The sequence below is a fragment of the Hyperolius riggenbachi genome, chromosome 2, assembly GCF_040937935.1.
Source record: "Hyperolius riggenbachi isolate aHypRig1 chromosome 2, aHypRig1.pri, whole genome shotgun sequence".
Lineage (NCBI taxonomy): Eukaryota > Metazoa > Chordata > Amphibia > Anura > Hyperoliidae > Hyperolius > Hyperolius riggenbachi.
This window is the reverse complement of record NC_090647.1, coordinates 88968662-88982657: the sequence shown is the minus strand read 5'-3', so window position 1 is coordinate 88982657 and position 13996 is coordinate 88968662. Positions and strand designations below refer to the sequence as shown.

The 13996-nt window shown below is 44.7% G+C and overlaps 1 protein-coding gene across 1 annotated transcript in view; it reads right to left on the bottom strand.

Moving 5' to 3' along the window:
- Positions 1-13996, bottom strand: part of LOC137545617 (cilia- and flagella-associated protein 337-like) — a 217848-nt gene that overhangs the window by 93534 nt on the left and 110318 nt on the right. The window contains exons 17-18 of the mRNA XM_068267032.1: positions 6893-6999; positions 3532-3611 (exon numbers count right to left, since the gene is read on the bottom strand). Coding sequence (XP_068123133.1) covers positions 3532-3611; positions 6893-6999 — 187 coding nt within the window. The remainder of the gene's footprint in view (positions 1-3531; positions 3612-6892; positions 7000-13996) is intronic.

The following is a 13996-nucleotide window of genomic DNA, read 5'->3' as shown; positions in this document are numbered from 1 at the left end:
ACATTTTCTGAACAAGGTAATAATTCTGCGATTTCAGGTTCACATAGCAGATGCTCTGAGCTATTCACGATACAGGGCAAATTTACTGGAACATTTTCTGAACAAGGTAATAATTCTGCGATTTCAGGTTCACATAGCAGATGCTCTGAGCTATTCACGATACAGGGCAAATTTACTGGAACATTTTCTGAACAAGGTAATAATTCTGCGATTTCAGGTTCACATAGCAGATGCTCTGAGCTATTCACGAAACTAGAGCGAGGTGTAGAAACAGGAAGATCAAGACACAATGTTTGCGCATCTGAATCACCATTCATTTGTAAAATTGGAAAATTCAGATGCTGGGGTTCTGAGGTTTCTAGACAGGATTGCTGGGACTCGGAAACTGATGTAGTGCATCTATTGGCATCTGCTGGATCAGACAGGAGTTGAACTTTATTAACACAGGTAATTTCTGCAGAAGTGTTTGCAGAGGCAGGCAAGATTTTTCTGGTGTCTGTTTCACTGAACAAAGACTCATGAGTACTGGCTAGGCTGGACTCAGAAGTCAGCAGGACCTCTGGATTCTCTGCTGAGAAATTTGTGCAGGGCAAAGTTAAGAAAGTATCAGTGGCTTCTGTTTTACTGGGAAGTAACACTGAGTTATCCATGGTACAGGGTGGAGTTACAGGAACATTCACAAGACATGGCAGGGACTCAGTAACTGGAGAAGTGGGACAGTCTCCAATTGACAGTGTGTCTTCCCTGGTATCAACTGCTTGAATCGCATAAAAATCGTCCAAAATCATTTTCCACACATCGATCAATGGAGCCACAAAGTCATACCCACACACACACCAGTTTTTATTAGGTTATAGGCAGACTTAATGCATGCATTCAATACTAATTCACTTTTTGCACTGTAAAATTGACAAAATGAACTTGAATCATTCTTCCATTCATTGACCAGAGCTTCCATCTCTCCTTTCTCAAATGGAGGATTCCAAGCATACTTAACAGGCAGATCATAGTTTGCAGATATGATTGTGGCAGGGACATATATTGGGTTAATTAGCAGGTGATTGGCAGATTCCTTATTCTTAAGAATCTCCAATACCTGTAGCAAGTGTTGTACTGTAGTGTATGCAAACTTTCCTTGCTTCACAAATAAGTTGATTTGTTCAATACTCTGTAATATCTCCTCATAATCATACTCAGATAATTCTTTTAAACAAAAATCTTTATTTTCCCTAGCCAGTGATGAAAGTTCATTAGTAGTTTCATAAGTCCATTTAACTCCCCTGAAAGACAATTGTATTTCATTATCTGTTAATGGCAGAATCTCATTATAGGTCTCAGTCGCTAAAGATAACGACTCTGCAGATCGGACACGTTTCTTAGAACGTTTGCGTTTTGCCTTAGACCCTGCTGTTTTTGGTGATTTATTCAAGGCTGCAGGAAAATTATCAGTAACACTTTCTGCTTGCTGATCATTTTTGCAAGCAATTGAAGGAGCAGCTGATTGGCCTGCTGCCAGGAGTTCATTAAGAGGAAAAGGCAATGGATCTATGCGCAACCAATTGTGAATTACAAAAGCTATAAATTGCAAAGGACTTTGTCTAAACTGAGTGTGATCTAAGACATCGATTGCCCAATCAAAAAGTTTGCCCTTAAAAAGAGCACAAACGATCCAATCAGACCAGGTAGAAATTGCAGAAGCCCGAAAGTCGGGATTGGCCAGAACTTTAACCAATTCTGATATAAATTTGTCTGTAACTTCAGGACCAAGCTTTTCAAATTTTTTAAAGGAGCAGGACCCCTGACAAACAGTGTCATAATTTCTGGAAATCCCCCCCACAATAGGGATTGGTAATGGGGTTTTCATAATGTAAGGCTTGGTGGTGTATTCTCCACAGTCAGCATGCAACGCATGAGCTGACGTGGAGGAGGTACACACACTAGCACAAGGAAACAGGCTATCCCTAGTATAGTGGAGGGAAGGACTGACTCCAAAAGGAGATTGTGGCGCACAGAGCCGGTGCAGATCCGACAGCCACAAACAATGATTTCGCTATAACGTCTCAGCGCAAAGTAGCGCTGAGCGCATAAACCAGAACTGAGGAGATCAGGACAGGTAGACAGAATGAACGCTTGCTAGCTAGCCGCTATTTAGTGACAGCAAGCGTCCACAACAAGACAGACTGGAATGAGGCAGCCAATGCGTAGCGGCGATGGCGTGCCTCACAAAGACAGGACAGGATAGTCAGGAAATAGCAGGATCAAGATAGATGAACGTAACACAGATAAATATACAATAAGTATGATTTCCTAGCGTATTACAATTACAACTATCAATGAAACTATTTGTAACGTCTGACTAACATATGTATATATCGGCAATGAACCGATATATAACATAAGCAGGAACACTGACTTAGGACTGGAACGATACAGGGAACAGGACTCAGAAGGATTCGCTATCTCTTCGCAGAGATGAACGCAATCCACAAACGGTAACAGGACAGGATTCAGAAGGATTCGTTATCTCCTCGCAGAGATGAACGCAATCCACAAACAGGACCAGGAACAGGATAACTAGCTCAGCACGGGTGATCAACGTTCTAGAACTGACTAGCTGAACACAGGATATAAACAGTTTGTGTACGTATATATCAGCGTCACTGATGTATCAACGTAACACGAATACAAGGAAAATAATAAACGTGCTGGTATGCATATATATGGGCAATGAACCAATATATGATGCAAAACCAGCAAAGTATCTTTAGAACAAGAAACATGATCGGGGGCTGAAGCGACAGCAAGACAGGCTTAAACTGAAGCTATGAAAACCCGAGGAGTCCTGCAGGAAGCAGATCTTTATACTGAGGTCATCCAATGGGAGCAGACATGCAGATTCCCACACAGGTGAATGATAATCAGTCACAGGCTGACAGCAGGGAAAGGCAGACAAAGCTATACAGCTTGCATGGAAAGAGATCAGAACTACCTGAGCTGCAGCACTACTACTTCCAGCAATGCCTGCTGCAGCAGTGATCATGACAATCCCTTTAAGGGAAGGGGTTAGAATTAGGTATTAGGATGGGGTTAACATTAAGGAAAGGGGAGGATAGAAGTTAATTTTTTTTCAAAGTCAGAAATGGCGCTGTTCACATTCACATTTTCTCCACCCCAGGGTTCCTGCTGGAAAGTATTTTTCTAAAACTCCAGCAGGCTGAATGTAGTCAAAGTTTGGAGTCGGCACACTTTTCCCATGTCCATATGCAAGCTCTGACTTTCCTTTTACCTTCCTCCTGGATTCATGACTGCATAAGAATAAGAATCAGCAGGTAGCCGGCATCTGTTCTTGTGCAGAGTATTTGCCTGTCACCTCTGCCTCTGAGGATAATGAGCGTAGGCTGGAGACAATGTGCAGCGGGAACACTGAGCTGCACATCAGCATAGTCTGGGGATGAATATAATGTACCTGGCTCTTGATCCAGCTGAAGTGTGCAATGTAATTAAGAGTTACAGTGAAAATGTGCTGCTTACCTCTCCGCAGAGTGTGCAGGCACTGACCATTGTTATAATTCCAGACTTTCAGACATCCGTCTCGACCGCCAGTGATCAATCTGCAGAATGTACAATATGTAGCTTACTACCATGAATAATAAGAACTCTACAGCAAAAGGAGTGATAACATGTCTCTACCATCATTACTTGAGCATCCTTCTGATATTATTTAGCTGGAAATTGCAATAGAGTGGATATAAATGGACTAAAGCTGCTACAGTTTTACAGCCCATAGTAATGATCAGGTGAGGATTGGATCATGGCAGGGCTGTTTTTTTTTATAGACAGACATTGCAGGCACAGGCCTGGAGCACAGCTGGGGGAGGGAAGGGGGCCTGCTGGGGAGCATTTCCAACAATAGAGTCAGCTGAGCCACCAGGGTCACAAATACCTTCAGACATGCCACAAAAATGAGGCTAAACTGGCACTCCCAATCCATCAGCTTCCAGTATCCACTTCCCTTCATTGTTGCCGCCCCCACTCTGTAGGTCCAATAGGTCCAAAAGATGATATGCACTTTACATACCATGGCTGGGAATTGAACCCAGGTCTCAGTGTGTGTTAGGCAACTGACTTATCCACTATACCACCAACAACACTACATGCTGAAGCCAGCCTAGCATGTACCATTATGATCAATCCAATAGAAAAAGAAGCGTGCCTAAGGATTTGTAGCATGTCAAAAACCAACTCACCATGGCTGGGAATTGAACCCAGGTCTCAGTGTGTGTTAGGCAACTGACTTATCCACTATACCACCAACAACACTACATGCTGAAGCCAGCCTAGCATGTACCATTGTGATATACCCAAGAGGAGAGAGGGAGAGAGAGAGAGATTTTTTTTCAATTCCGCGGAAATAAAAAAGTTTCCGCGGAATTCCGTTTTACAGGTCTAGCAATTCCGTTCCGACTGCCGGAATCGGAATTGACCTGATTCCGTCCGGAATCGCGGAATTAAGAATTCCGCGGATTCCAGCGAGCATTCCTAGAAAGCACAGCTGTCTCTGCACTGCAGGCTGCCCCGCCCCCTCCCTTGATCAGCCTATGCTGCTGTGTGCCGCTGCTTTTGAAGTCTCAGAGTCCTGCTTACAGTGGGGTGCAGCCAGGCGTGCAGTTCACTCTGCAGCAGCTCTTCCATACCTCCCAACTTTTTAAGATGAGAAAGAGGGACACTTTAAGACACGCCCCTGCCACACCTCTAGACACACACACCACTTAAAATTCATCAGCAAAAGTCATTTTAGAATTCAAACCACACTGGTACTTTCTATTATCACTAGTTTTTCTTCATATTACCATTTGAAATTAAGAAATACTGTATATTCCGGCGTATAAGACGACTGGGGCCCCAACTTTCCAGTTAAACTATAGAGCTTGAGATATACTCGCCGTATAAGACTACCCCTATTCCAACACACACCAAATAAAAATAAAAAAAACATCATATACTGGTGCTATGTATGAACAGATACTGGTGCTGTACTGTGGCACCCAGTATATAACAGTATATAGACAATTGACTGGTTGGTTTGGTCAACTCTCCCTCTCCCTAAGTGGATTGGTCAGCTCTCCTTGTCTACCTGTTTATCAGAGAGGTATGGAAGAATAGATTGCGCTGTGCCCATTAAACACGCCTCTTTCACCCCTCTGGCCCATCCTTGTATGCTATTTACCTCCTTCTCCACCTCTCAGAGTCGGTAACAGGATAGGGCGTATCACCCGGCATCAATGATACCCGGCATATAAGAGGACCTTTGACTTTTCAGAAGATTTTCAAGGGTTAAAAAGTAGTCTTATACGCCAGAATATATAGTACAGTATATCCATTAAAAAGTCAGAGAATAAAGTTTAGAGCCAATTAAACACATTTTTCAGTAGAAAACTAGACATATTAACATAGATCTGTACATCAATCCTGAAAGAGGGGCAAATGAGGGAGAAAGAGGGAGAGAGGTATTTGGTTCCAAAAGAGGGAGTTTGGAGCTATGCTCTTCTGTGTATGTCTCACTGGCACCAAGAGCATCACTGTAGCCCGGCAGGGAGAGGGTCATCATGTACATGTAAAGAACAACAAATCTATCTTTTTACTAGTCATGCAGAAAGAAATGGAATACTTATGGTAGCCATGAGGTGTTACAGTCTTTATCTCGACATGCCTGTGCCTATTTACTGCTTCAGAAATCTGTGAAATGACTGTTTTCTGCGGTCAGTGACATCAGAGAAACAGCTGTATGAGTCATTAGCAGAATGGCTGCGCTCTGTTGTACTGTCAAATAATATCCTGCATTTGAGAGGCTTCCTGTTGGCCTCTAGCAAAAGAAGGAAAGCTCCAAATGCCCATTTAGCTGCACTTTTGTGGCGGTCTGTGAAAAAAGGTGTGCATATGAGCGTGAAAGTACAGAGGTTTAACTACTTGAGTACCAGAAGTCTCTGGCCTCGTAAGGACCAGAGACTTCTGGGTAAAATAATGGGGCTCACCAAGATCAAGCCACACAGACCCGTCTCACTTACCGTTCGCCCTGCTCTCCTGTTGCTGAAGCCCACTCCCTCTGCTGTCTGACAGCAGAGTTCTGTGATCTGTTCAGTAGCTGATTCCATTGGCTTCTGACCCTGTGAGCCAATGTGATTGTGATGCCATCAGGAGGCGCTGTAATTGAAATCTACGCCCTGGCAGGGATAACAGGTTCCAAACAGGGCATAGATTTCACTTAGCCCGGTATGGAATAGCATTACATTAGCAAGAGCTGTACAAATCAAAAGTGCTGCTTGTTAGTTCTAGGCCAAAGAAAGATTACAGACGTATGACCATGGACATAACACAAAGTAAGGATTTGCATGCTAAAATGTGATAATTTTCTCCATCTCCAATCAAATCTTATGTGAGATATTTTGTTCAGGACATTTTTGGGGGCTAAGTACGGTAAATATTTTTTTTGTTTGAACTCAAAAGGACTGTCTGAGCAGTTTTATAAAACCTTTCTTTGTGGTGTCCCAGCTTATGGTGCATGCTAGGAGATGCAGCATCAGTGGCAAGTGGTGTATGTCAGGAGATGTGGTGTCCTCAGCCGCTAGTGCATGCTGGGAGATGCAGCGTTCACAGCCAATGGTGCATGACAGGAGATGCAGTGACCTCGGCCGCTAGTGCATGCTGGGGGATGTAGCGTCCCCCGTCACTGGTGCATGCCTGGAGATGTGGTGGATGAGTGCAGTGGGTGAGTGAGTTCAGTATAGATATATGTGAAATTCTCTTTATAAACAGCCAGGAGTCAATGAAAAACATTTGAACCATAATAAGACCGTATATAGCATAATTTACAGCAATGCCGGGAACGACGTACCTTCTTCCACTAGGTTCAAAGGTCATACATGTGATACCAGCATCTCCATGGGCATCATTAAATTCAAAAACTTGCTTTCCAGTCTCAAAATCCCAAACTCTGACCATCTGCAGATGAAAACCACAACATCAGTTTGCACAGGTGACATTTTCTCTGAAAAGTCCAAGTCAACCAGTATGCGTATTCTGTTTATTTACTTCTTCCTTATTTAAATTGTGCTGACATTTTTCTTCAGCGCTTCCACAAATAAAAGAATATTGGCAAGTCGTATAAATTTATCAAACTATATATGTCACAATGAATATTAATTTTGAAGTCGGAGTCAAAAGGCGAAGAGAACGTCAGTCGTATTCACACTTGTAAAGTCCCGTTTCCTCTTTGACTACAGCGGCACCTCATGTGACCCAGCAGCACTTAACTACTTCCCGACCGCCGTATAGACAAATGGCGGCCGGGAAGCAGACGCCGCAAGGACCGCCGTATTGACAAAATGCGGCGGTCCTTGTTTGGGCATGGGCGGAGCGATCGCGTCATCCGTGACGCGATCCTCCGCCTCCGCCTGTCGCCGCTCACTCGCCGCAACATCCCGCCGGCCATACGGAAGCGCCGGCGGGATGTTAACCCGACGATCGCCGCATACAAAGTGTATAATACACTTTGTAATGTTTACAAAGTGTATTATACAGGCTGCCTCCTGCCCTGGTGGTCCCAGTGTCCGAGGGACCACCAGGGCAGGCTGCAGCCACCCTAGTCTGCACCAAGCACACTGATTTTCTCCCCCCCCCACCCCAGATCGCCCACAGCACCCATCAGACCCCCCCCTGCCCACCCCCCAGACCCCTGTTTGCACCCAATCACCCCCCTAATCACCCATCAATCACTCCCTGTCACTATCTGTCAATGCTATTTTTTTTTAATACCCCCCCCCCCTGCCCCCTGCTCCCTCCTGATCACCCCCCAACCCCCCAGATTCTCCCCAGACCCCCCCAGACCACCCCCCACAATGTACTGTATGCATCTATCCCCCCTGATCACCTGTCAATCACCTGTCAATCACCCGTCAATCACCCATCAATCACCCCCTGTCACTGCCACCCATCAATCAGCCCCTAACCTGCCCCTTGCGGGCAATCTGATCACCCCCCCACACCAATAGATCGCCCGCAGATCCGACATCAGATCACCTCCCAAATCCATTGTTTACATCTATTCTCTCCTCTAAACACACACTAATTACCCATCAATCACCCATCAATCACCCCCTATCACCACCTGTCACTTTTACCTATCAGATCAGACCCTAATCTGCCCCTTGCGGGCACCCAATCACCCGCCCACACGCTCAGATTGCCCTCAGACCCCCCCTTATCAATTCACCAGTGCATTCATTACATCTGTTCTTCCCTGTAATAACCCACTGATCACCTGTCAATCACCTGCCAATCACCTATCACCCATCAATCACCCCCTGTCACCCCCTGTCACTGCCACCCATCAATCAGCCCCTAACCTGCCCCTCGCGGGCAATCTGATCACCCACCCACACCATTAGATCGCCCGCAAACCCGCCGTCAGATTACCTCCCAAATGTATTGTTTACATCTGTTATCTTCTCTAAACACCCACTAATTACCCATCAATCACCCCCTATCACTGTTACCTATCAGATCAGACCCTAATCTGCCCCTTGCGGGCACCCAATCACCCGCCTACACGCTCAGATTACCCTCAGACCCCCCCTTATCAATTCGCCAGGGCATTATTTACATCTATCCTTCCCTGTAATAACCCACTGATCACCTGTCAATCACCTGCCAATCACCTATCACCCATCAATCACCCCCTGTCACCCCCTGTCACTGCCACCCAACAATCAGCCCCTAACCTGCCCCTTGCGGGCAATCTGATTACCCACCCACACCAATAGATCGCCCGCAGATGCGACATCAGATCACCACCCAAGCGCAGCGTTTACTCTCCTCTAAACACCCACTAATTACCCATCAATCACCCATAAATCACCCCCTATCACCACCTGTCACTGTTACCCATCAGATCAGACCCTAATCTGCCCCTTGCGGGCACCCAATCACCCGCCTACTCGCTCAGATTACCCTCAGACCCCCCCTTATCAATTCGCCAGTGCAATATTTACATCTGTTCTCCCCTGTAATAACCCACTGATTACCTGTCAATCACCTATCAATCACCCATCAATCACCCCCTGTCACTGCCACCCATCAATCACCCCCTGTCACTGCCACCCATCAATCACCCGCTGTCACTGCCACCCATCAATCAGCCCCTAACCTGCCCCTTGCGGGCAATCTGATCACCCACCCACACCAATAGATCGCTCGCAGATCCGACGTCCGATCACCTCCCAAGTGCAGTGTTTACATCTGTTCTCTACCCTAAACACCCACTAATTACCCATCAATCACCCCCTGTCACTGCTACCTATCAGATTAGACCCCTATCTGCCCCTAGGGCACTCAATCACCCGCCCACACTCTCAGAATGCCCTCAGACCCCAGCCCTGATCACCTCGCCAGTGCATTGCTTGCATCTATTCCCCCCTCTAATCACACCTTGAGACACCCATCAATCACCTCCTGTCACCCCCTAGCACACCTACCCATCAGATCAGGCCCTAATTTGCCCCGTGTGGGCTCCTGATCACTCGGCCAAACCCTCAGATCCCCCTCAGACCCCCTTCCGATCACCTCCCCAGTGCATTGATTGCATCTATTTTCCCCTCTAACCACCCCCTGAGACACCCATCAATCACCTCCTGTCACCCCCCTAGCACTCCTATCCATCAGATCAGGCCCAATACAACCTGTCATCTAAAAGGCCACCCTGCTTATGACCGGTTCCACAAAATTCGCCCCCTCATAGACCACCTGTCATCAAAATTTGCAGATGCTTATACCCCTGAACAGTCATTTTGAGACATTTGGTTTCCAGACTACTCACGGTTTTGGGCCCGTAAAATGCCAGGGCGGTATAGGAACCCCACAAGTGACCCCATTTTAGAAAAAAAGACACCCCAAGGTATTCTGTTAGGTGTATGACGAGTTCATAGAAGATTTTATTTTTTGTCAAAAGTTAGCGGAAATTGATTTTTATTGGTTTTTTTTCCACAAAGTGTCACTTTCCGCTAACTTTTGACAAAAAATAAAATCTTCTATGAACTCACCATACTCCTAACAGAATACCTTGGGGTGTCTTCTTTCTAAAATGGGGTCACTTGTGGGGTTCCTATACTGCCCTGGCATTTTAGGGGCCCTAAACCGCGAGGAGTAGTCTAGAAAACAAATGCCTCAAAATGACCTGTGAATAGGACGTTGGGCCCCTTAGCGCACCTAGGCTGCAAAAAAGTGTCACACATGTGTTACCGCCGTACTCAGGAAAAGTAGTATAATGTGTTTTGGGGTGTATTTTTACACATACCCATGCTGGGTGGGAGAAATTTCTATGTAAATGGACAATTGTGTGTAAAAAAATCAAACAATTGTCATTTACAGAGATATTTCTCCCACTTAGCATGGGTATGTGTAAAAATACACCCCAAAACGCATTATACTACTTCTCCTGAGTACGGCGGTACCACATGTGTGGCACTTTTTTACACCCTAAGTACGCTAAGGGGCCCAAAGTCCAATGAGTACCTTTAGGATTTCACAGGTCATTTTGCGACATTTGGTTTCAAGACTACTCCTCACGGTTTAGGGCCCCTAAAATGCCAGGGCAGTATAGGAACCCCACAAATGACCCCATTCTAGAAAGAAGACACCCCAAGGTATTCCGTACGGAGTATGGTGAGTTCATAGAAGATTTTATTTTTTGTCACAAGTTAGCGGAAAAAGACACTTTGTGAAAAAAAACTATTAAAATCAATTTCCGCTAACTTGTGACAAAAAAATAAAAACTTCTATGAACTCACCATACTCCTAACGGAATACCTTGGGGTGTCTTCTTTCTAAAATGGGGTCATTAGTGGGGTTCCTATACTGCCCTGGCATTTTAGGGGCCCTAAACCGCGAGGAGTAGTCTTGAAACAAAAATGACCTGTGAAATCCTAAAGGTACTCATTGGACTTTGGGCCCCTTAGTGCAGTTAGGGTGCAAAAAAGTGCCACACATGTGGTATCGCCGTACTCGGGAGAAGTAGTATAATGTGTTTTGGGGTGTATTTTTACACATACCCATGCTGGGTGGGAGAAATACCTCTGTAAATGACAATCTTTTGATTTTTTTACACACAATTGTCCATTTACAGAGGTATTTCTCCCACCCAGCATGGGTATGTGTAAAAATACACCCCAAAACACATTGTACTACTTCTCCCGAGTATGGCGATACCACATGTGTGGCACTTTTTTGCACCCTAACTGCGCTAAAGGGCCCAAAGTCCAATGAGTACCTTTAGGATTTTACAGGTCATTTTGAGAAATTTCGTTTCAAGACTACTCCTCACGGTTTAGGGCCCCTAAAATGCCAGGGCAGTATAGGAACCCCACAAATGACCCCATTTTAGAAAGAAGACACCCCAAGGTATTCCGTTAGTAGTATGGCGAGTTCATAGAAGATTTTATTTTTTGTCACAAGTTAGCGGAAATTGATTTTAATTGTGTTTTTTCACAAAGTGTCATTTTCCGCTAACTTTTGACAAAAAATAAAATCTTCTATGAACTCACCATACTCCTAACGGAATACCTTGGGGTGTCTTCTTTCTAAAATAGGGTCATTTGTGGGGTTCCTATACTGCCCTGGCATTTTAGGGGCCCTAAACCGTGAGGAGTAGTCTTGAAACGAAATTTCTCAAAATGACCTGTGAAATCCTAAAGGTACTCATTGGACTTTGGACCCTTTAGCGCAGTTAGGGTGCAAAAAAGTGCCACACATGTGGTATCGCCGTACTCAGGAGAAGTAGTATAATGTGTTTTGTGGTGTATTTTTACACATACCCATGCTGAGTGGGAGAAAGATCTCTGTAAAATGACAATTGTGTGTAAAAAAAATTAACAAATTGTCATTTACAGAGATATTTCTCCCACCCAGCATGGGTATGTGTAAAAATACACCCCAAAACACATTATACTACTTCTCCTGAGTACGGCAATATCACATGTGTGGCACTTTTTTGCAGCCTAACTGCGCTAAGGGGTCCAAAGTCCAATGAGCACCTTTAGGCTTTACAGGGGTGCTTACAATTTAGCACCCCCCAAAATGTCAGGACAGTAAACACACCCCACAAATGACCCATTTTGGAAAGTAGACCCTTCAAGGTATTCAGAGAGGGGCATGGTGAGTCCGTGGCAGATTTCATTTTTTTTTGTCGCAAGTTAGAAGAAATGGAAACTTTTTTTTTTTTTTCTCACAAAGTGTCATTTTCCGCTTACTTGTGACAAAAAATAATATCTTCTATGAACTCACTATGCCTCTCAGTGAATACTTTGGGATGTCTTCTTTCCAAAATGGGGTCATTTGGGGGGTATTTATACTATCCTGGAATTCTAGCCCCTCATGAAACATGACAGGGGGTCAGAAAAGTCAGAGATGCTTGAAAATGGGAAAATTCACTTTTTGCACCATAGTTTGTAAACGCTATAACTTTTACCCAAACCAATAAATATACAATGAATGGGTTTTTTTTTTTATCAAAAACATGTTTGTCCACATTTTTCGCGCTGCATGTATACAGAAATTTTACTTTATTTGAAAAATGTCAGCACAGAAAGTTAAAAAAATCATTTTTTTGCCAAAATTCATGTATTTTTTGATGAATATAATAAAAAGTAAAAATCGCAGGAGCAATCAAATAGCATCAAAAGAAAGCTTTATTAGTGACAAGAAAAGGAGCCAAAATTCATTTACGTGGTAGGTTGTATGAGCGAGCAATAAACCGTGAAAGCTGCAGTGGTCTGAATGGAAAAAAAGTGGCCGGTCCTTAAGGGGTAGAAAGCACTAGGTCCTCAAGTGGTTAATAGGTCACAAGAGACGCAGCTGTAGCCATGGATACAGGATGGGCAGATGGAGATCCCATTTCTGGAATGCTGAGAGCAGGTGAGTAAAGCGGTGTCACGCATCTAGGCACAGGAAGATGGGAAGTGCGAGGAGGGGGACATTCGGGGAGGGGACAGGGGAGATGCCTCTTGCCGCCCTCTAATTGTTGCCGCCCTGAAGCACATAATTCGAGTTACTTCATGGCAGGGCTGTGGAGCCGTAGTTGGAGTCAAGGAGTCGGAGTCGGGGCAATTTTGGGCACCCGGAATCCAAGTTGGAGTCGGAGTCGTTGATTTTATAAACTGAGGAGTCGGATGATTTTTGTACAAAATCCACAGCCCCGTTAAGTATTGGACTAAGGAGTCGGAGTCGAGGAGTCGGAGTCGGAGCCATTTTGGGTACCCGGAATCGGAGTCGGAGTTGGAGTCGTGGTTTCATAAACAGAGGAGTCAGAGTCGGAGTTGGAGTCGAAAGATTTTTGTACCGACTCCACAGCCCTGCTTCATGGAAGAACCGCCCCTGGTTATAATCGAGCAATAGTATGCACTAACTCTTCTTTTTTTCAGCATCCTCCTTCCACTTGGGTTTATCTGATAATTCTGGATTCCCCAATTAAATAATGCCTAGAACTAATCATGAAAAACTGTGTTCTGGGTCCTTCGCTATGCATACGTTTGTGTAAGTTCGCCAATGGACCCTATACATACAGGTCACATCACATAAACATAGCATGGAGAATGATCGGCATGGCCTTTTAGAGGTATGCTTGGAATCAGCTGTTTATTTTGTGCAGCGAAACTGAGATCTCAGCAATGCACTTATACATTCACCTGTGGGTTTGTCAATATCCCCCCTCGTTTGGTTACCAATTGACATGAACTCATTGCTGAAGCGAAATCCTAATCTTTACTCTTAACTTATAATTTTCCAAAGGTAAAGTAGATTGCCTTTAATTACACTTCATTTTTATAGAATGAAGTATTTCATGGGCATAACCTCAGGCCCCCAAGCAAAACTATCATGGAGCCTCTCCAAAGCCCCACCCCCAGTGGCCAGACAAATGCAGATTATCCGCCTTCCTAAGTGGCCATTT